The following is a 21,931-nucleotide window of genomic DNA, read 5'->3' as shown; positions in this document are numbered from 1 at the left end:
TTCAAAACCGAGCCTGCACGAGGGGCAGAAAATGGCAAAAATGGTCATTGCAAGGTGTGGCATGTAGGTGAGTTCATAAAGAAAAGCACCACACTTTGCAAAGTACCCTTTGCAAAGTACCCTATGTTGAAACGTATATAAGAGCTTAATCGAAATACTTAGGTGCCTGATGCCTGTCTGGGAAAAAGATCAGTCCAGGCTCATTTTTAATTTAGCCAAAATGTCTGTGTTAGAAACACAGTAACCTTAAGCTTGCTTGTGGCTGCTCCATCCAGTAGCAGCTGAGCCCCTGGGTAAACTCAAATCCTAAGTGAACCAGTGCTGATGGGCTCCATCCCACACCATGGTGATGCTCTGCCCAGGCATTCGCTCAGCAGCAGGTGCTGGTGCCAGAGCACAGGGTGCCGACAGCTTTCTGTCCCTTCATTGTGTTCAATTTGCAGCGATGTGCACCTGCCTCCTCCAGGTGGGAATGGGGAAGATGCCCTGGTCTTGCCCCATTTTACAGAGCTATACAACAAGCCTCCGAACAGGCAGCTATGCAGTGAGCTTTGCTCTCCATCTCTGAGCAGTTGAGACAGACACATTTTCTACTGAGCAACATGCAAACTGAAAGCAGTTTTCAAAGGCATAGTGGGATTTTGGAGCAATGAAATCTCCTTGAATAATATCATGAAAACATTGACATTTAACCAAAAAGCCCTCAAAGAACCCATAAACATGTATATGGAAATGTTACCATGGTACCTTGCCAAGGTTTCAGTCTCTGTGCCAAGCTCACCAGCAGGTTACATCCCCCGTAACGCCCGGCAGCAGCACTGCCAGCCTGGCTCTTTCCTTTCAGCACAACCACATTTGTGAAATTTATAAGATGTTCGTAAGCAATTTCCCGTCAGGAAAAAAAGGCAGTTACACGATGCTCACATGTCTACACTCACTCTGGTTTGCATTCTTCACCAGCTCTTGTGATATGTTTTCTAAAAAGGCTTGCAGACCCAATTGAAAATCCACATGACTATTAAACTGGAAGGTTTAGCTTAAATATCAGTCAAGAAGATAGAATCAGGATCAATATGCATTGATCCAGGATCTCCCTTGGTAGTTACCAATTTGGAAAAGCTTTCTTGCTAACCTTTCTCCTACGTGCCACACAAAATAATGCCCAGGAGTTGATCCTGGTTTTACAGCCTCAGGCACATAACAAACAACATCATCCGCACCGCCTGGCTGTTACACCTATACCGTGTATTGCCCTTCTCTACTCAGCTGTAATTTGGCTGCTGCCCAGCAGGTTGTACGTGACCTGGGCTAACAGGTCCCTGCCCTGGATGCTGACCAGCCCCGCAGCTACCACCCCACAGGCGCCCCACAGACCAGGCAGAAACGATGCTGGCGGGGAAACATGGGGAGACGGTAAAATTGAGATGTCCATCTCTCCCACAGATCTGGCTGGGGCTGAGTGGAGGGTTCAAGCTGATAATGGGGGAAAACACACATACATGGGTGGAAAAGCACACACATGCAGTACAACAGCGTAAGATTCATTTTCTTAGGAAACTCGGCTAAAAAAATACAGGAAAACATAGAAAAATCCATAAAGCAACCAGATGGTAAGGAAACTGGAACAGTAGCTGTAAAGTCCCCCAGCTCACTCTAAAACCCTTTAAAAATTCATCAAATGAAGTAATGGTGTTAAAGATGCTTGTCCCTGGGCAGATCAACATTACAACATCTAAGACAAATAAGAGCAACAACTTCTGAAAAAATTATCTCTTTTTCCCCAGAGCTGAACAATTCCCATTATCTTTTCAGGTAGGCTGTGTAATATCTAGCTCGATCCAAAGGGAAGAGCAGAGCAAATAGACCCTGAATATCACCTGGGAAATTCCTGGGCTATTTGATCCTCCACACTCTGGCCATGACGCATCAGTCAGGGGACACAACCAACTTTCCCAAGAGTCTTCATTGCTATTCTGGTACATTTTCCTTTCATCGCTGTCCATGCACTAGTCCCTGCCCTCTCTCCCAGGGAGGCAGGAACAGCTGAGGGTCGTGGTTAGCTCGTGCTCTCTGGCATGGGAGTGACTGAGCTGGACTAAATCCCCATCTCTGCGTTTGCAGTTGGTAGAGTTAAGGGGAGACAAGTCAAGTGTTTTGTTGCAGACATGTGGCTTTGGGAAAATCCTGCTGCTAGGAAGAGCACTAAGTCACTTTGTCCCTTATCACCTGCATTCCCTGTTGCTAACAATAGCTTTAAAGATCTTTTTTTAAATTTATTTTGTGCAAAAGTTTGGCATCTCAAATGCAGTATGAGCCCAAGCATCAAAGGGAAGTCTGAAGGGCCCAAAGAGTCTCATTTTGGCATCAGGAGCAGCTCTGAGATGAAGGGGAGCACATTCAGGGCTCTGTAATGAGGTGTGAAGATTTAAGCTGCTGCAATAAAATACAGGAGCCTCGTTTAATCAATCTCAGCTCAGGTGCGTAAAAAGACACAGGAATGGGAGTGTGCTCAGGCAGATGGCTCTTTCTGTAGCTACAAAACCAACGTAAGTGGGTCTTGGAAGGGCGCCTTGGGGCTGAGAAAAATCAGTGCTGGTGGATAAGCAGCCTTAAAAGAAAGCCCTAAAATAGCCCCTCCCAGACAGGAAAATCTTTGAGGAAGTTTGTGTTTTCTGACTATTGATACCAATATAGCCAAATCCCCCAAAACACATGGAAAGGTGCATTTGGGCTATATATAAGCAGATCTATTGCAGGAAGGGAAAGACAAGAGCCTCCCTGCTCCCAGTCCCCTGCTGCAGCCTGCACAGAGCAGTAAACACACCGGACCATTTCTTGAAGCCAAATTTCCTCAGACTGTAATGCAAAGTCATTGGGCTGTGAGTGCAAGTGAGCCCTAAAGCTTCCTCTGAGAGTTTTTCTTTTACTTCTGGAAAACAGGAGTGCTCCGACTTTCTGGGAAGAGGGCTACTTATCAGAAGCCAGACCCAGCACTGACACACATGATACTTTCAGCAAATTAATCCATCCAGATTATACCTTTTACAAGGCCATATGGACTGCAAACATGCGACCTGAATCCTCAGTGTACACACATGCATGTGAGATTCATTCAGCTACACATTTGTTGGTGGTCATACAGGTACGGACTAAAAGTGGTGCTCAGGGACCACTTTCTGCCCTGACCCTCCACACCCACATGTTGCCCTCATCCTTACCACACCATACATGGCATTCCTGCTCAAAGTGATTATTTATTGACATAACCTTAAGAAAATATCCCCATATTTCGGACAATGACCAAGAAAACGGAGATCTCCTTCCTGGTAGGATGCTGGGTTGGGATACTAGTAATAAAGTTCCCCATGGTGATCAGTGGGTAAAAGGACTTTACAAACTTTAGACCATTTTGAGCACTCAAGGATGTAACTGGGAAAAAAGTCCTATGAAATGCAGAAAACAAGATCTGAGTGACAAGCCTAGTGGATGTAGTGCCACAGAGGCACTTCATGAGCAACAAACTTCCAGGTTTGAGGACTACAAAGTGATAGGAGCTTCAGATGGTTTTGTGCTGCTTTTTTCCCCACCTTCTCCAGAAAATTTTAAATTAAAAAGAAGATGAAGGTCACTTTAAAATACATCACATTGCTAAACAACTGATGCTTCACAGCTGCCTTTGAATTCTGCATGGCAGAAAGGAAGAGCTGAGTATGCCAGGTCAAGTATAAAATATACTAATTCCTTTCTGAAAGCTGAACATGTGAGAACACAGTGGGACAGTTTTGAACCCAAAAGTTGTTTGTTATTTTTTAACTATGGCCTCGGCTGATCCCCAGCTTAAACTGCCGGGGGGACTGCAATGACTCAATAGCTCTGTATCTCCAGGGCAAGCACATCACACACTAAGGGGATAAAAACCCCTTTCCACTCCCAAACAGCCTTAAACCTGCATAATTTTAAGGAACCATCACAACTGACTCACCAGCATCTCCTCCATTCACCCAAGCTCCTCTTAGCCCCCAAACTCATCCTCGCCTTTCGCAGCCAGCAATCCCAAGCTATATTTCTGCCCTCCCCTTTCTGCCACTGAGCCACTTTCCGCTGCTGCGGGGGTGGAGTTTAGCCAGGGTCAGTTAAAAATTTCCAACTTCATATAAACTACAGTTGTTTTTGAAAGCTTCTGAGCTGATATTAAAAAGTAAAAGAAAAGCCAACAACACAACAAAAATCTCTGAACCTTCTTCTCTTCTCCCCTCTAGTAATTCACCTGGAAACATGAAAAAATCCACTTGAAAACAGATCTTTTATCTCTGGGAAGGCTGCTGCATGCATGCACCAGCCTCCTGTTCCCTCCTATGGTTTCAGCTCCTCTACAAGACAACAGGACACATGGTGTGCATCATCCAGGCGCTTCCATGAAAAGACTGTTTGAGAACATGGGAAGAGTTTATGAAAGGAAAAAAATGCAGGCTACTAAAAAGCTCTAAAATCTCAAGGCAAAGGGCTTCTATGGTGGGAAGCTGAAGGCTATAAACATGCAAATTGGAAATTAAGCAAGAGTTTTTAATGGTGAAGGTGATTAACCACTGGAACAAACTATCAGAACAAGTGACACGTTGCTGTCTCCCTGACAAGACCAGATGCCTTGCTGGAGGACACGCTTTAGCCAAGCACGAGCTGCCGAGCTCAGTGCTGGAGTTAACGGGGTGAAAGCTGATGGCTTGTGATATATTGTTTTCTAGATTAGATGCTCTGACACTCCTCCTGGGCTTTAAAAACCAGGAGTCTGTGAAGACACTCAGAGGGGCTGGGCAGCATCAGTGCTGAGATGAGATCACGTGCAGCTGATAGACCTGCAGCTCCCTCGGCACTGTCCCAGGCACCTTCCACCTCACCTTCATTTCATTTTTTCCCTCCAAATCTGCCCCTTTAATACTGCCAAGGGGAGCAATGACCACCCTGTGCCTACCCCCAGGGGCTCCTGGCAAGGTGTAGTGGGGTCTCCCCCTGCCCCTGCAGGCAACCGCTCCCTCAGCGCTCAGGAGATGGGGGTACCACAAAGCCAACACCAAGCACATTCAGCTGAGCACACATCGCTGCCTGCTGGTGCAGGAGAGGCTTTGTACCATCATCTGCATCTGCTCAGAGCGTTACACCAACCCCCTCAACAGTCCTTGCTCTTCAAATATTTCTTTTTCTGCAACATTTATCTTATCTTTTTCTAAGTAGGAGAACACAAGATAATACTGAACTAACTGATGGCATAGGGTAACGAGGTCCTTGTTGGCAGTAGCAGAAAAAGTATCACAGAGCTTTTAGCTGAGATGAAGGGAATGTCAAAACAGCAAGGAAATGTCACTTGTGCATCTTCATCCCCCCCCCGCCGTGATGCATTTCTAACATCTTTCCCATCTTTCCCTGTTCTGTTGAACTCTTTTCTCCTCCACGCACAACTGTTGAGTGTTTGCTTATTGAGAGTGTCTTGAGGACAGTTTTCTGAGTGTGCTTCTGTTCATTTACTCATGTCCAGTTGCCTTCACTTCACAGGCATAAATCAGACATGAAGACATTATTAGCAGTGATTCCTGGCACCCCCAGCACACTGAGCAAGCATCCTATTTAAGAAAACAATATACAATGGATTATTCATAACAGACCGAGTGCGTCACAGATGAGTAATTATAAACATGAAATATATCAATAATGACAATTTTTAAAGCAGATTTAACAAAGTAACACACTACAAATAGCCTGTTGGTTCATTATCTATTATTAATGAAATGCCAAAACATTTAGTTTTTTTAACAGGGCAATTAATTACTCCCAATAAATACAACTTATGCCAGGCCTCATCTTTAAAGGAGTTTGTTGGACATCTGGTGAGGGTTATTTTTTAAAAACAATAGCTGACGGTTCCTACAGAAAGTTCCCTAGGAGCTATGAGGATTGGAGCCATCAATATATATAAATGAGCCAGAAGGTAATTAAAGAGGCAAGGGTAACCATAACACTGGAATAATTTTCACATAAATTGAGGTGAATCATAGTATAAGATTCAAACCAAGATACACTCCAAGGATTTGCCCACTGCAAACGTTCAGGGCTGTTAGTTTTCTTGGGAAAGTGTCTTCATACACATACTATGGTCCAGCTTTGAAAGAGGATCCAGATTTAAAGAGGATCCAAGTCTGCTTGCTGGGAGAGAGCCAGCAGACCCAAATGACCTGCCCCAATAAGAAGTTTCCAGAATGACCAGGCTAGTTATTAACTACTATTAAGCTAGAAACAGGCCATGGTGAGCCAGGGTTCAGAGACCATTGTGCTCATGGCACCACTTCATGCAAAAAAACAGAAATACCAGCTGCCCTTGGACGCTGGACTTGCAGCCCTACTGCAGAAGGTGGCCAGGGCATCCACCAGACAGCGCATTGTCCACCCAGAGCAGCTGTTTAACACCCAACACTACGCTATTTAGCTGTTTATGAGAAGAACAAATAGGTAGATCCCAAACCTGCCATGACCCCTCCACGTGCACAGTGGTGGGCAGGCACGGACCTCCTCCAAGGGGTAAGCCCTGGAGCTCAGATGCCGCAGAGCGCTGAAGCACTCCCTGGGCTCAGCGGGATCTGAGCACATGCTGACGCACCCCAGCATCCAAGACCTTAATTCACAAGAAACCAGATCCTATCAGAGAGCTGAGCTGCCTTGAGAAAGCCTGCGCTTCTTTCTCCGTGAGCTACTGGTCTTTGGAAGATTATAGTAAAGCTGTTCCAAGAAACCAAAATGATCATTTCCTGCTGGAGCACAGCGCTTAGCTCTTGGGGTGGCACAAATTACAGCATCCTTATTTTTATTTCAGTATTTATTTGAAGGAAATGTACAACAGAAATCTGATGCTGGCTGTATTTTAAACCCACGAGCACTCTGTAAACAAGCTAGACCCAGAGAGATTTGCATGTTTCTTCTTGAAACATAAGGAGAACCAGCGAGACTGAATAATTGAAAACAGTTATGGAGACTTCATTTTCTTGTTTTTCCTGGGATTTGCTCTTGGGCTGGCTGCTCCCAACCTTAATACCTGGCAGGGATGATCAACTATTTGGAATCTCATTTGCATAATAGTTGATGTGCCAACAGCTCTCCATGGGGAAATCACTGCCCTGGCAGAGGTCAACAATATGCAGAAAAAATTAGTGTACAGAGGACGTTTTTCTTAAATGCAGTTTTTAAAAGGGGTCAGAGCAGAGTATCTAAGATCAAGGATGAATACACAAATAGATCATCACTGTAACATCCTTAGTAGCCTCTAGATATGTCCTCAAACCCTTTTGAGAAGCCTGCCGATTAGCAACACAAACATGTCTGGGTCTTCAAATGCATGCCCATGGGGCACGCTTGCCTGGGGGTGGGGAGCTGCAAGGGGGCACTGCGATGATGGGAGGCAATGGCAAAACTCCAGTTACCTTCACTGGGACAGGTTGCAAGCATCAGCAGTGCTCATCCAAGCCACCGGGCTATTTACTTAGCTGTTTGCCTAAGGCTTTGAAGGATTGGGTAACCCTTCAAAATGATTGTTGTATCTATGCAAACAGCTATGGTCCTGCAAACAGAGGAGAATAAAGAAAACCTTATTAAAGTGGATCAGTCCCGGTGCAGGCACCAGCTTGCTGCAACTCATTAACTTCAGTGAGGCTCTGCCCCACTGACCTGTTTGCAGAATCAGGCCCCAGGCAGGAAGCGAATACAAATGCAAAGAGAATTTAGGTTAGGAAGGAATTAAGCCAAACTAGAATTTGTGCAGGGTATCAGTGGCGGCCGTCCCCTCGACTGAACAACCTTCCAGCATCTTAGGCTTGCTCACATTATTGTTTAACGTGCCAGGATAAAAAGATCCTAAGGAAACTATCTGCAGGCAGATGCTCTCTCTGCGCACACGTGCCCACTGCACTGTCACCTGTGTCATCCCGCGCAAGCATCCTCCAGGACACTAAGTGACCGCAGGCAAACCCAGTATCTGCTTATGCCCTATTCAAAGGTGAAGCAGCCAGATTTTGACCCTTGCTGCATTTGTAAATATCCAAAACCCTTCTGCAGACACCATGAGGAAGAACTTCAATAAACACGCATGATGATGATGGAAATACAGGAGGGTAAGGGAAAGGGACAGCTCAGAGAGCCCCAAACCACTCCAGCAAGCTCCTCCGAGCTGGGCATCGGTTCATAGCTGGGGGTTCAGAGACAGCCTCAGCACCCCACTTTGCAATGCCTGCACCCCAGGAGGTACCCACCGAAGCTGCAGAGATGCCAACACAGTGGGGTATGGCTACAGGCAACGAACAGCATGCATCTGAAACCACCATCCGGGTTAAATGGCTCGATAATGTATGAAAAAGGGAGGTAAATACTGCCTGAAAGCTTCAGCTATGAACAGACTTAATGACAGCATGCAGTGTAGATATTTAAGGTTTTCTTTTATCATGCTGTAAAAATGTATATACAGTTTTGCCCAGTAAGCCTCCACAAGCAGACGTTAAGTTCAAGGAATGAGAGGGCAGTTTTACAACCACCCACTGAATTTCTATACATTTTCCATGTCCTGCCCATGGACTTCAGGTTCAACAGACTGAACCTGCGCTGTGGCTTTAAATACCACTGCTTAATGTCTTTATTCTGAGAAGCATTTTCACATTTCAGTGCTTTTATCAAAGTAGACTGCATTTAATTAAAAGCAGACCTATAAAACAGTTTGGTTCTATTGCCCTCTTTCCATGATAGCCCAAGTACTATTGCATAATACCCAGTATTTACTTTAGTTTTTTGCTTACACTTTTAACGCTAACCACATTCGCAGGTTAAAAATACAGTTAAAGCCTACCCAGCCGTATTAGTTCCCCCAGTTAACAGCTGAGCTAACTAATATATCTTTAGCTGTGGACCGTATAAAACTGAATAAAACTGACTTGGTATTGTTTACAGGGCTCATAAAAAAATCATTTCAGTTTACCTGGCTAACATGAATGCTCTCAGACCCATTTGACATTCCCAACATATTCTGAAAAGGTACCGCCTGTTTCATTTTACATCTCCTGATAAATTGCCTGCCATATTTCATGCTGAATCAATAAAGTTATATGTGCACAAATCGACTAAAATGATGTTTGCTGGTATTTCTAATACAAGTAGTTTCTCAATGGATATTTTGTTCAGTTTATGATAACTCTGGAAGATAAAACATGCATAGTACTATCATCTCACTATTGGTCAAGCAATTATTTTGCTTAGAAATTAGGTCATTTAAAGAAAAATAAAACAAGAGGACTTGCATTGCATTGTAACTTACAGGGGAAGGTTTTCTGGAGGCTGTGTGAGATGCATGGGACCAGCCATTTAAATGTACCAAGACTGGGCTGGGATTTAGTCTGTTGAAGGAAAGCCTGGACAAGTGGCCACAAAAATGTTGTTTATATATCCATCTACATTTATACATACCCATATATCTTGATATGGTAGGAATAAGCTGCATCAGCATAATCCTCAAGCACATTATGATTGGACAAAAACTGCATGATAATGAAGACAGGGAGAGTGTGAGTATGGAGAGAGGAGGTACAGCCCTGTCTCCTCATGCAGCTCAGACAGACAGGAAAGGAAGGAGATTTTGTTTAAATTAGCATTTGTGCAAACTATTTCTCTTTAAGTGCTTGGGGCTGGATTTTTGTTTTTTGGGTTTTTTATGCAAGACAAGTTTTGCCCAGGGATTCAATAGCAGGGAGATGCATGCAAAGTCTTTTTGTTTACTGATTAAATCCATCAGTTTGCAGGATCGGGCCCTGGCCTGATCCTGCCCCACTGAAAAGTTAAGGGAAGGTATTGTAAGAATCAGAGGAGGTCTACACACTACCGAAGAGTACAGGAGCCAAAGCCAGGTCCTGCAGGATGGAGACCTCCCCACGGAGACCCCTGCAGTTCTGACACTACCTAGAAGTTTCACCCGGTGCAGGGTTTGGCCCAGGTCTCCCACGCTCGCCATCCCTCACTGCCCGATCGGCATTCTGCCTGGAGATACGCAAAACCCTTGCCAGAGCCAGGGCAGAGCATTTATCTACAGGTGCAGTGCAGAGAGGCTCTATCTACAGGTAGAGCGCATACCGTGAGGAAACCGCTGAGCACCCACAAAGACTCTGAAAACTGAAAAGACGAAGCTTCCCCTACCAACCCTTTCCAGAAATAAACAGTCACACCGCCACACATGCATGCCAGCGGGGAAAGGGCACGTGCAAAGACCCTCTCCCTCCCCCAAAGAAGCCAGCTGGAATATTCCTTGTTAAAAAATGGCATTGGGAGCTCTTACCTGGCAAAATTTGTATTCCCAGCTACCAGCACGCCTACAGCACCAGGCTCTCATGGGGCATCGCGCGAGGGTGCAATGGCAGATTGGTGCAGGTCATGGAAGTTTACAGCCAGAAGCAAGAAAACCCAAAAACCAAAAACCCAAAACAAAACAAAAAAAATCCCCCAAAAGCCACAACATGACCCAAATGATATCCCTGCAACGGTTGTCTCGTTACAAGCAAGATGAGATGAAGGAGGGGTTTTTACTTGCTCTGAGGCATCATATGGAGCTTAATCACAGGCAGTTACGTATATGGTTCTTTTGGCCTTCAATCAAGTGTGTCATTTCGGTGGCAGCTGCCTACGTGATGTAAGCAACCTGGGTGATCCAGTCCTTTGCCAATCACGGCCTTGTGCAGCTATTTTACAGCTGAACAATGGGGAAATCTGATTTCCCAGGCAATGAGGAGATCCTCTTGTAGTCCAGCAAGCACATCGAGCGAGACAGGATCACGCACCTCTCCTCCGGCGGAGTTACAGGCAGCCACAGCCTGGCCAGAGCTCAGCGAGCCGCTCCCGCAGCCGATCTCGTCCCGCTATCATTTCCCAGCGGAGCCCGTCTGTATCCTGACGACTTTCAACACACTCCAAAAGCCACCGAGAGCCGAGACAAGCTTGCAAGGCGCCCAGTGAATTAGCGCGACACAGCGTGGCGTGTACTAAGGGGGATGCAGCTGCTACATGGAAAACAGTCAAACTTGGTGGGTGGAAAAGGTCTGAGCTGCTGGTGAGTAACAGGAGAAACAGCTCACACTCAGGACACCAGCAAAGCACGGCAACTCAGCCCTCCTTAATGCATTCCTTTTGCAGTTCGAGTGGGTAAATCAGGAGGCAATCACTGCAAATCATGTATTAAATCTGGTGATTGAAATTATATCTGAAATAAAACGAGGCTGGGCTGAATACATTAAAGCTATTAGTAGGCATCTGGGCGACAGGCAGGACTCTCTTTGGGAGTCTTTTGGTTGCCGACAGCGGCATCAGGAGGTGTTTGGGGCCAAATTCCTCTGTCGTGTATATTTGTTGATTTTGACAGGTTCATTAAGACCCATCTATTCAAACAGATGGCGGCTGCTCCCTCTGCTCTGGGATCTTCGTTCTTATCTAACTCCACAAGAGCAGGACACCGCATAGATACCGAGTGCTTATTACATCATCCACGGTAGGAGCGAGGAGAGGGCCCAGAAATTAAGAAAAAGGCTTTCTGGGTGGCAGAAGTGATGTTACACTGCTCCATGGCAACTTGCGTGCCCCTCTCCACAAACACGCGTGTGTGTGCCCACGACCGCACGCAGCCCAAGAGGGGGGGAACCCACCCGTGACCAAACCACACGAGTGGGGGGACGGGGCACTCCCGCGAGCGAGCCGGGGGGGGACGGAGGGGATAAGCATCTACACTCGCAGGTCCCCCCCGCCGCCGCCAACCCCGAACCCCGCTGTACCCCACGGGGGACCGCTCCGCCGCCGCCCCGTCTAAGCAAGCCGGGAGGGAGGGACCAGCCCCCGCTCCGGCCAACAGGTCGGTTCCCCGTGGGGCACCGGCTGCCCCCCCGCTTGCCCGGGGGGGTGGGGGTGGGCAGCCAGTGCTCCCCATCCTTCGCCGGGGTCTCACCTTCTCGACTCACCTCTCCACCAGCCGGCTTCTCCGCCACAGGTTTGCTCGGCTCCTCTTCCCTCCCCCCCACCCCCCACCCCCCCCCTCCAGATCGCTCCTGGCCGAGTTATTCAAAGGAGGATGGAGGGAGGAGGCAGAGAGGGATCTGGGCGGTGAGGATGGCGAAGGAAAAAAAAAAAAAAAAAAAAAGACAATCAAATAAAAAAATGCAAAGGAAAAAAAAAAAACCGGGATAAACCCGGAGACTGCTGAGGAGGATGCGAGTGCGGGGCGGCGCGGCAGCGCGCTGCGGCTCAGCGCCCCATGGCCCCGCAGCCCCAGCGCCGCGCTCCCCCGGAGCCCCCGGCCAGGGCGGCGGCGCAGCGCCCGCCCGGGGAACACCCTCCGCCGCAGCCCACCTTGCGGCAGGCCCCCGCTAACCCCTTCCTCGCCGGCACCTCGGTGCCAGCCACCCGATCGTGTGGTGGTCGCCGTCTGCCCCTTCCCCAGAGCCCGCGGGATGCTGCGCGCAGGGGAGAGGGGCCAGCCCCCGGCGGCTCCATCCTCCGCGGCTCCCACCGCCTGTCTTTCCTCCCTCCCGGAGGCAGCTGGGAAAGAGCACGACCCCGAAACAGTCCACGACGGGAAAGGAATCACTAATATGGGGCTGACCCCCTTGGAAAGTTGACTTCCCCAACCTTCTCCAGGTTTTCTTTTTACCATGGAGGGAGGGGGTAAGGTGCCGGTTCTTTTTTCGGAAACAGCAATGGAGGAGAAGAAACCATGTCTGCACGTGTCTCTGGTGCTCCTGTCTGCACAGAGGTGTGCATCTCCCCGAACCCCGGGTCCCAGCCCAGCCGGCCCGAGTGCCCTCTGTTTGATGCTGGGGAGCACGGAGGAGCAGAGCAGGTGGCTACAAAAATCCCTGATGCTGACAGCCAGGTCCTGACTTCTTCAGAGCAAACAAGCAAGTGCTTGATGGAGTGCAGTTCTCCCGACTTGCTGAGCATCTCCTCAGGTTTCTCAGCTGAGCTAAAATCACCGCAGATCAACCAGGCGACACCTTTCTTTATTGTGGTCATCTTCAGTGGGCTACCAGAGCATGGTGGAGCTTCTTGTCTTCCCAGTTCCCTGAGGGCACCAGGTGCACAGGGGCTTTGGATCCTGCCCAGGGTTGGCAAAGCCACTGGAAAAGCTGTACCTGGGGAAAGCTGGGCTGGTGTGTGCTCCCAGTGGGGTGAAATTTAGCTAAAGATGGTTTAGTCTAAGTATATAGAAAGGTGTTCTGATGGTGAACACAGCTGACTTCAGAAGAGTCTCTAATGGGAACCCAACACTCAACTAAAGCTGCTGTGGCTGGATCTGGAAAGCAGCCTGGAGAGCTACCCTGCATCTACAGCAACACTCCCACAGCCGTGTAAGCGCTGAACAAAGCCTTCAGAGTAAGCGTCGGCTTTATGGTTCAAAGGTGTTTCGCTCACATCCTGTCTGGGTTGTACTTTTCTGATGTAAAAATCCTTCCCGGCTCCTTCCTTTCAGCCTCGGGGGTCACACCATTCCCCATGCTGGGATTTCACCATCAGAAGGAACGTGATCACCAGCTCAGAAACCATGAGCAGAGGGATTTTTGCTTCCTTTGCTCCCTGTGCAAACTAGAAATCCCTTCTCCATTGGTAGTAAACTATTTCTGCTTCACCAGCTCAGCCGTCCTGCCCGCAGATGGGCTTTCTGCATCCCACTGCCCCTGTGCCTGCATGCTTTCCTGCCCACCAGGGCCTGGATGGAGGTGCAGGAATTTAGCCGTGGTCCAAGTTCCTTATAAACCATCAGAGCTGTGCAACATCCTGCAATGTTACCATTTTTATCAAGTTATTGGCATTCCTATGTCCAGTGAAAAGATAATTCCTGCTCCAGCAATGTTTTCCTCGGTACCATCTGTGGAAGGTGAATGATGGGACCAAACGCTATTTCAACAAGGTGAGACTCAGATCAATCTCTTCACGTCATTTTACTTCTCATTTCTTTTTTTCTTGCTCCATAAGGAAACTTTCACCTGTGACTCCCTTAGCCTCATCTGGGCTGCTTACATGAGTAAAGTGGGGGCAAAGCCCCTCATTTGCAGAACATTATTCCCTGCCTTTAGCTAATTTCCTTTCCCTCCGCTCTGGAAGATATTAGACAAAAAGGTTCCAACCTTCATGGCTGAAAACAGTAGCTGGAAAATCCATTAGGCTTATATATTTGTTATTAAAGATTGTTAAAGGACCAAGTTCTCATTAATCCTTAAGTACATCCAGAATATCTCCAGACTTGTGTCCACGTAAACAAGACCAGGCAGCAGCCGTTTTCTCTTTTTCTTTGTTAAAATACAGAGCTGATGGCGTCAAACCCTCTGTTTTTTGAGAAGATCTCCTGGGTAGCAAAGCAGCTCCTGTGGCTGGGGAGCAGTGATGGGAGGACGTGCTCTCCGGAGGGAGAGGGCCACCTCCAAAATCAGCACCGTGACATTTGCATTATGCTCATGAAAATGATATGGCGAGAGACAGTATAATACTAATGTGACAAAGCAACGCACCGAAAAATTATGCGAGGCAGGGACAGTTGTTGTCAGAGACCTGCCTGGCTGCCTGTTGGGGACCAGTGATCGTTGTCACTGTCAGTGCTGAGCTGTCACTCTAATATCAAGTGGGTTATTGCTTGATGTAATTTGCTATCAAGCTGTTGTACACCAGTCAGACTGATTACATTTGGGTACCACCCAGCTTGTAGGGAGATGCTCAGCAAACCCACAGCCGCATAGGCAGGGCGAGGTCTCCATTTCTGCTTGGGTGCCTTTTTTGAGACCAAGGAAAGCGGTGGCTGAAGCGTCAGGTGAGCGCACGATAGATAGGACAGCAATAAATGCAGCGTCCAAGGGGAGGCAGGGCAAGCCGGTGTATGATTTTAGAAAAGGCTGGTGTCTTAAAAACATCCTTCGCAATATCTAGACGTAAGGCCTGTAGGGTCAGACTGAGAGTTCCCTCAGATAAGAAAGCCTTCTACCAAAATTAAATAGTTTTTTCTCAGTTAGGGATGACTCACTGAAATTAAAACTCAGAGAGGTCTGTAAGGCCCATCGAAGTGAGGATATCTGTAACTGTTCCCCACAGTGTAAGGGAGGGGGTTTCTGTCCAGTCCAATTTTAAATGTCCCGAGAAATACACATTTGACCGCTCCCTGGGGAGGGTTCAGTAACATTTTGCAGTCTAATGGGTCTCACGAGTGGGATAAGCTTTTCAACTTTCAGCCTACATTTTTGCATTGCTTAATTTCATCCCATTATTTCTGATGAAACACTTTGTGGAAAGTGTACAATTGCTCCCTAGCCTGGATTTTCATTTTTTAATGATGGTTAATTATTCCAGGGGAAACTTTTATTTTTACTTTTTATTCATCTTGCTTCTGCACTGGATGCTTCATTCTGAAGTTTAATTAGCGCATTTCAGAACTAAGTATCTAGATTAAATCATTTCTGAGCGAGCTCCACTCCAGGATTTATGATGGTTGTGCACAGCCTTTATTGTACCTGCCAACGCAGGGAACCGGTTCATTGATTGATGGGTTATCTGGGCCGGGAGCGAGCCAGCCGGGTACCGCAACTGGCTCGTGGAAGGGATCTCGCCGCCACCTGGCCCGGTGCTGCTGCCCTTCCTCCCTGCACGACAGCGAAGAGGATGGATGAAGGTGCAGATGATGATGGGTAGAAAGGGGCAGCCTCCAGCTCCTTCAAACCCCAGTGAGGGTATTCCACACCACAACAGCAGGTCTGGGATGCAGCAGCACCAGCAGATTCGCGTCTCCAGCCCTACCATCTGCTTGGACCCAAGATTTCATTTCAGCCTATTAGAGAGATTGGGGCTGGCTGCAAACATCAGATGTAGGCATAGGTTTGGCACCAGTCCATCCCCTTTCCTGCTGCCTCAAACGCCAAGATTTTGATTCAAGCTCATCTGCAAATGCTAAAAAAACTTCAGTTTTGCAACACAGTCCACCCTAGCAGAGCTCATCACAAAATGAGACCTTCAGAGAGGAAAAAAAAAAAAAGCAAACCAAGAACTCCTTTTAATTACATTATCTCAACAAACTAAAGCTATAGACAAATGCTATTACACCCAGGAAAATCTGCTTGCTCCCAGCCGAGAGTACCAAACACTTGTGGCTAAGCCAGGGCCAGAAGAACACGCTGTTAAGACAAATGTATGCTTACACGCTTTCCTGTAAGAAAGCTTGACATCCAGTGAGCTAGTGCAAGGGGGTTTATCTACACAAGAAAAAAAAATAAAAATCAACAGAAATGCCCATGTGCAAGAGAAAAAGCACCTCCTGTTCATGCCGCTGAGCAGACTGGTTTTACTCTTATTATTTATACAGAGCAGCTCTGGCACACTGTGTAATAAAAATGGATAAGGTTTCAGCCCTTCGCTAGCCCACAAAAATAAGATGACTGTCTGCGCAGGCACCGTGGGGCAAACAGCCCCAAACCAAACCCAGAAAACTCACAATGAATTTCAGCAGGGAGGGTTTGGGGGGGGGGGGTTTGTTTTGTTTTGCTCTTAGAAAGATAGCCCTGTAATTTAGTGACTCATACGTTCTACATCCTTTGTTGCTTTTCATTTTCAACATCTTTAAGCTGTTTGTGGAGAACGCGCTTATTTTTAGACTTCCCATCAGTGAGCAACATTTTAGCTGGTTCAAAGGGGAAAAGCTCCATTGAGACTTTTGTGTCTGGGGTGTTAACAGGCAGATTTCCTGACGGGGAGATATTTTCTTCCTTTTCCTTACTTCCTCATCTCAACTCAGGATCTGGGCAGTAATTTCGGGGCACACCAAGAAGGGCTGTGCCCTGAGCCGCAAGTGGGGTCTCTGGGGGATGCACCAAGGCCTGACCTGATGGATGGAGGAGGATGGCTGCAAGCCCAAGCAGACACATGTTGGGGCATGAAGAACAAACAGGGGCCCCAGGATCACTAATCATCTTCCTCCCTTCTCATCAAAACCGCAAATCTCTAGCATTGCCCCAGAAAGGCTCAGTACCACAGAGCACGTGTTCAGCAGGTAGGGCAAAGGGGGAGAGCATGCCGCAGCCAAGCACCGCCCACATTTCTCAATGCTGGGACAAAAATCTGAGGGGTATTTGAGGTACCTTGGAGTACTCAATTTTTAAAAAGCAGTGTTTTTCTTTGGAAAATAAACAAAATATCTAATTTTCTCCAGAAAATTGACTTTGCAAAACACAAAATGGTTTTTGAATCGGTTAATAGATTTGGGGTTGGGTTTGCTTTAGTTGTAAGGTCTAACACCTCCTTCCAATTTGCAGTTCAAAATTCTTTTGGGGAGCTTTAAAAATAAAATTTTTAAGGAAAGGAAATTTCAAAATGAAAATTGGCTGTGTAGCTCTCAAAGCCAGGGATTTCATTTAAAAAAAAAATAAAGTCCAATCCTGTCTGCTGCTTTTTTTTTTTTAATTTTAATTAAGTCAATCAACAACAGAAAGGCCTCCAAATGAAAACCACACAGGCACCAAACATCTCTGAGCCTCCAGATGTGCATTCCTCCACCTTCCCCTGGCAAGCTTGCAGCAGGCATCGCGGTGTGCTGGCTGCCCCAACTGCTCGGGGCACACGCCTTGCTCAGACATGGGAGCAAGAGACACAGGGATGGGACACATCCTGCTCCTCTGCACCCAAAGACAAGAGCTGGACCCAGGCCATACCTGGAAATGCACACAGGAGCATAGAGCCCTGGTGCTGAGCTCCCGGGGCACGTCCGATGGTCTCTTTGCTTTGCACTATAGAGACATACGGTTTTAGCAGCACACGCCTCCCTGAAGCGGGCAGCAGGACAGGAGGAGCCACCATCCCAGCGGTGTCCCTCACTGCCAGCTCGCTCCGCAGTGGCACACGCTGGGTTTGGCCGCGGCATGGCCCTGTGCCCAGAACCAGCCCCCACGCCCAGAAACTAACAGCTCTTTGGCCAGCTCCAAGGAGCGTTTTCCAGGACACATTTGTAATCCTGCTGAAAGCCGCAGTCCTAATGGATGGTTGGAAATACTCCACGGCTCTCTGGCTGTCACTTCACCCAGGTGTCACAGGCAGGTCTAAGACACTCAGTGTAAGTTTTGCACTCTCCCAACCATCACAAGGCTCAAGAGTAGGTTCAGAGGTTTGTGGCTCATGTTTTACATCCTGCCCACAGCTCTTTCAGGGATGCATGACCCAAGCCAGCACAACCATGAGCCCAGCGCAGAGCTCTCTGCCCATTACCCACTACAGCTTCATGTTTGCACAATGCCACCATCCCCCATCACACATTTTCATGCAAGATACTGCACCCTCCCTCATGCTCCCAGCCTTTTCATTTCCCAGTACCCCTTAAAATCAAGGAAGTTTTTTTTGCTGTATTTAAAATCCTACACAAGCAACAGGGAAACCACCAGCAAGGCTCTTGGGCAAACTCTGGCACAATGTGCCATCGCAAGCGTCAGCTGAACAAACTAATGAAGCAGACGGGGAGCAAACCCATGGTGAACACCTGCCTGTCACACTGAGCAGAGGTCCTTGCAAAAACAGCGCTATGACGCTTTGCTCAAACATTGATGAGCCAAACTCATCAGTCAGTGGCTCGGGAGCAGCACCTCTGAGAGGAGCTGGCTCAGGGAATGGGCTGTCGCACAGCGAGAGCAAGGATAAATGTGTGCAGGCTGGAGGGTGGACAGTGTCAATAGGATTAGTTTGTTCTATTATTTATCATGCCATATGCCCCAGCACTCGATCCACAAATCTGAGCCATCAGCTGTGAACACCTGTCAAGGAGTTGAGTAATTTTCCAGTTTCTGGGTAGAATAACTGGAGACAATAAGGCTGATTTAATCAGTAAGTACTTAGCTCCAGAAATGGAGGGGCTTAAAAGAAAATCTCACCACATTTTTTAAATTAAAGCCTTTCTTCATTAGTTAACCTGGAAAAAAAGTAGATGTATCACAGTACAGTAGCAAGGCAGGTGTTAGCCAAATACATGGTGGAAAGGAGACAAACAATACTCCATGTCCTCCTGAGTGTCCACAGGAGACAAATTCCCCATTTAGAAAGCCCAATAAAAATGTAATTCTTTTATAACAACTACATCCACTGTATATTGTTTCTCTGAGAGAAAAAAAAAAGCAAGCAACTTTGAAGTTCTCCAATGCCATAAAGAACATATTTTTTTCCCAAAGTATATCAAAAGTAGCAAAAAATATAAAAAAAATTAATGACTGCTAACAGCTGAAACAGATGGTCTGCTGTGAATCCCCACAGCCTCATGCAACTGTGAGTCAAGCCATTTTTCAAAATGGTGAAGAAAAAAAAAAATAAAATAAACAATTTCCAAGACTTCCAAAAATCCATTTGGACTTTCCAGATGAGAGCCAACAGCAAAGGAGGGTTTGGCTGGTTTAGAGCCACAGCAGGCTCAAACCCAGAGTGCCCCTCGCCCTCGCACCACGTACATGTAGACAGTTGGGATACGTTTACGTTCAGCACAGTCCTGCAAGATGTTTCCCTGGGAAGAGGTTTTATTCTAGGTTTTTAACTAAGGATCTTGATCTTTTACATTCCCAACACATGCACCCGCTGCTGGTCCCCAGCACTGTCCCCACCACCCACCCCTGGGAGCTGGCAGCTCCCTCCCGCCCCACCGACTGCCCTTGTGAGCAGCCCCCGAGCCAGCTCGCCTCTTGCAAGGAACAGTTTGAGATGAAAAAGGCACTTGCCAGGAGGGAAACTCTGGTTGCCTGCTTCTCTGCTGCAGTTCTTCCTTCTCCCCAGGAGACTCGTCCCCTTGGCCACCTTCATGCTTGGGCTGCCCCTCTCCATGCTCTTCGATTAGCCCCATCAGGCAAATGAGATGGCAGGTTCTGGGAGGTGTGCGAGCTCATCATGGGGACATCAAAACCGGGAGTGTGACTCTGTAAGGAGTGGACAGAAACTTAATTTCATGCATAGTACCAGTTTATCATTTATTTAAACTCAATCTTTCAATAATTCATGCCAGCCTTTCACTGTGTAGCAGGACAACAATGGCAGGAGCGCAGCGACGCAGGCAGTGAATAACCACATCTGGAACAGATGTTCAGTTCTAAATAAAAGCTGGTTTTGCAGAGAATGTTAAATGCCATGGGAATAGTGTGCTCTGGGACACAGCCCTGCTTCTTCCAGGGGGCAACAGCGATTTGCTCATATGTTTTGCAATGCAGAGTTGGCATAAATCAAATTAAACACCCAGGGCTGGCTGCAGCTGCAACCCAGTAGTCACAAGAGAGCCGACCTGCAGTGTCTGCAGGCATCTCCTCAGAAGCGCTGGGCAGATGCTGGCGCGGTGTCTCCAAGCATGAACATGCGATACCACGAGTCCTCTCAACAGCGAGCTGTGCTCCATGTCCACTCCCATCAGTGCCAGCCTGGAGCACGTTAGCACAAGGTCCCTGCACACAGTCAAGAGCGTGACTACCTCTCCCTCTGATGGAGATGTTGCTGCTGTTCCCAGGAATGAGCTGGGCACAGCCAGTACTCCCATGTCACGGGGATGCGGGTGCAAGCACCCCTGCACAAGAGGAGGAGCCAGGGCCACCCATGCCCTTGCCAAGAGCCATGCAGGTATCTCTGCAAGGCACCCACCCACCACAGGTACACCGAACCTCCAAGCCCCCAGGTGGGATGCCCCCTTTCTGCGAAAAACTCTTCTTTAGTCATGACCCACACTACCTCTCACTAACACCTGCACTGTGTCACTTCGCTCCTGTCCATCACCACATGCCACCTGCTGCAGCATCGCCATTCAAAAACTGCCTGCAAAACTCATTCACTGCCACCATGGACACACCTCTCTGCACTCCCCCTTCTCTTCTGCACCCAAGACAAGCCAGTGTATCCGCTGCCAGGACCCCTCATGGCTTGTACCTTGTTGACCCACCATCCCCAATTCCTTTTGGGAAATCAGACTATGCCTTCAACACCCTGCCATGTCAGCCACTCTCAAGCTCTCATTATACTTGCAACAAGCACCTCATTCCTTCTCCTCTGCTGGCCCTCGTGCCCGAGCAAGTGCCCCCAGGTGATCCACATATGCACCTTGTTATCCTTCCTGAAACCACCTCCGTAACAGCCGTGAGCCTGCTGGTACCCTGAGACGTACCCTCCCCGTGCCAGCTGCCCTCACCTCTCTCTTCTCCCCTGCCCATCTGTCACTAGCCGTCTGGCCTCACTCTCCTTCTACATGGTTTTTAGGCACTTTGAAGCAAGAACTTATTTGCCATTTCATCTGCAATTGCACAGCACAAAGTGTGCTTGAGGCCTGACCCAGGACCAGACCTCCAAAGTAGAGCATTAGTATTACTACTGCCACCGTTATTACCAACACTTCGAGGCTCTGCTTTGGCTCTTGATACAGTCCTTAAATTTTTTTGACTACCTCGCCTATCTCTGTGCTTTGCAACACCTCCTCTGATAGCTGGACTCCAGTCTTTGTCTGGATAATACACATTTACAGATTAATTTTCCTGCTAGCTACCCTGCTAGCCAACCACTTAATGCCAGTAAGACATTGTCCTCTTTTTTTCCCTAGAAAATGGCTGATCCTTCAGATTGGTTGGATAATAAAGGAAGTAATGACATTAGAAGCCCGTTAATCAGTAGTGAGCAGTAAGTAACAGAGTGTAAGACTGTCGACTGGTCCTGAAGGACAAGCTAAGGGGAACTGTGGGGAAATGGTGAAACCACCCAAAACGTGGATCCCTGGTCTTCACATTTCTTTTTTTACTACCTTGAAGTGGCCAACAACTAATTCTTTATGTGTGGGACCCAGACTTGTGCCAGGTAGTGTGCTGTCCAGGTTAGACCCTGGTATTCAGGAGATCCCCATTACATTCAT

At 47.7% G+C, this 21,931-nt stretch overlaps 1 protein-coding gene across 4 annotated transcripts in view; it reads right to left on the bottom strand.

Moving 5' to 3' along the window:
- CALN1 (calneuron 1) overlaps positions 1 to 19,961 on the bottom strand; it is a 138,995-nt gene extending 119,034 nt beyond the window's left edge. For 2 of the 4 annotated variants that reach the window (XR_008730678.1, XM_055700907.1), the window contains exon 1: positions 19,772 to 19,961. Coding sequence is in view for 1 of the 4 variants with exons in the window: in XM_055700907.1 (XP_055556882.1) it covers positions 19,772 to 19,897 (126 nt within the window). In the remaining 3 variants the exon portion in view is untranslated. Of the gene's footprint in view, positions 1 to 10,351; positions 11,697 to 12,017; positions 12,065 to 19,771 lie in introns of those variants that run through there. The other 2 variants (XM_055700908.1, XM_027806407.2) reach the window with 2 other exon arrangements.
- Between the last annotated feature and the right edge of the window lie 1,970 nt (positions 19,962 to 21,931).

Source organism: Falco cherrug, chromosome 1, assembly GCF_023634085.1.
Source record: "Falco cherrug isolate bFalChe1 chromosome 1, bFalChe1.pri, whole genome shotgun sequence".
Taxonomy (NCBI): domain Eukaryota; kingdom Metazoa; phylum Chordata; class Aves; order Falconiformes; family Falconidae; genus Falco; species Falco cherrug.
This window is presented reverse-complemented; position numbering and strand designations above follow the sequence as displayed.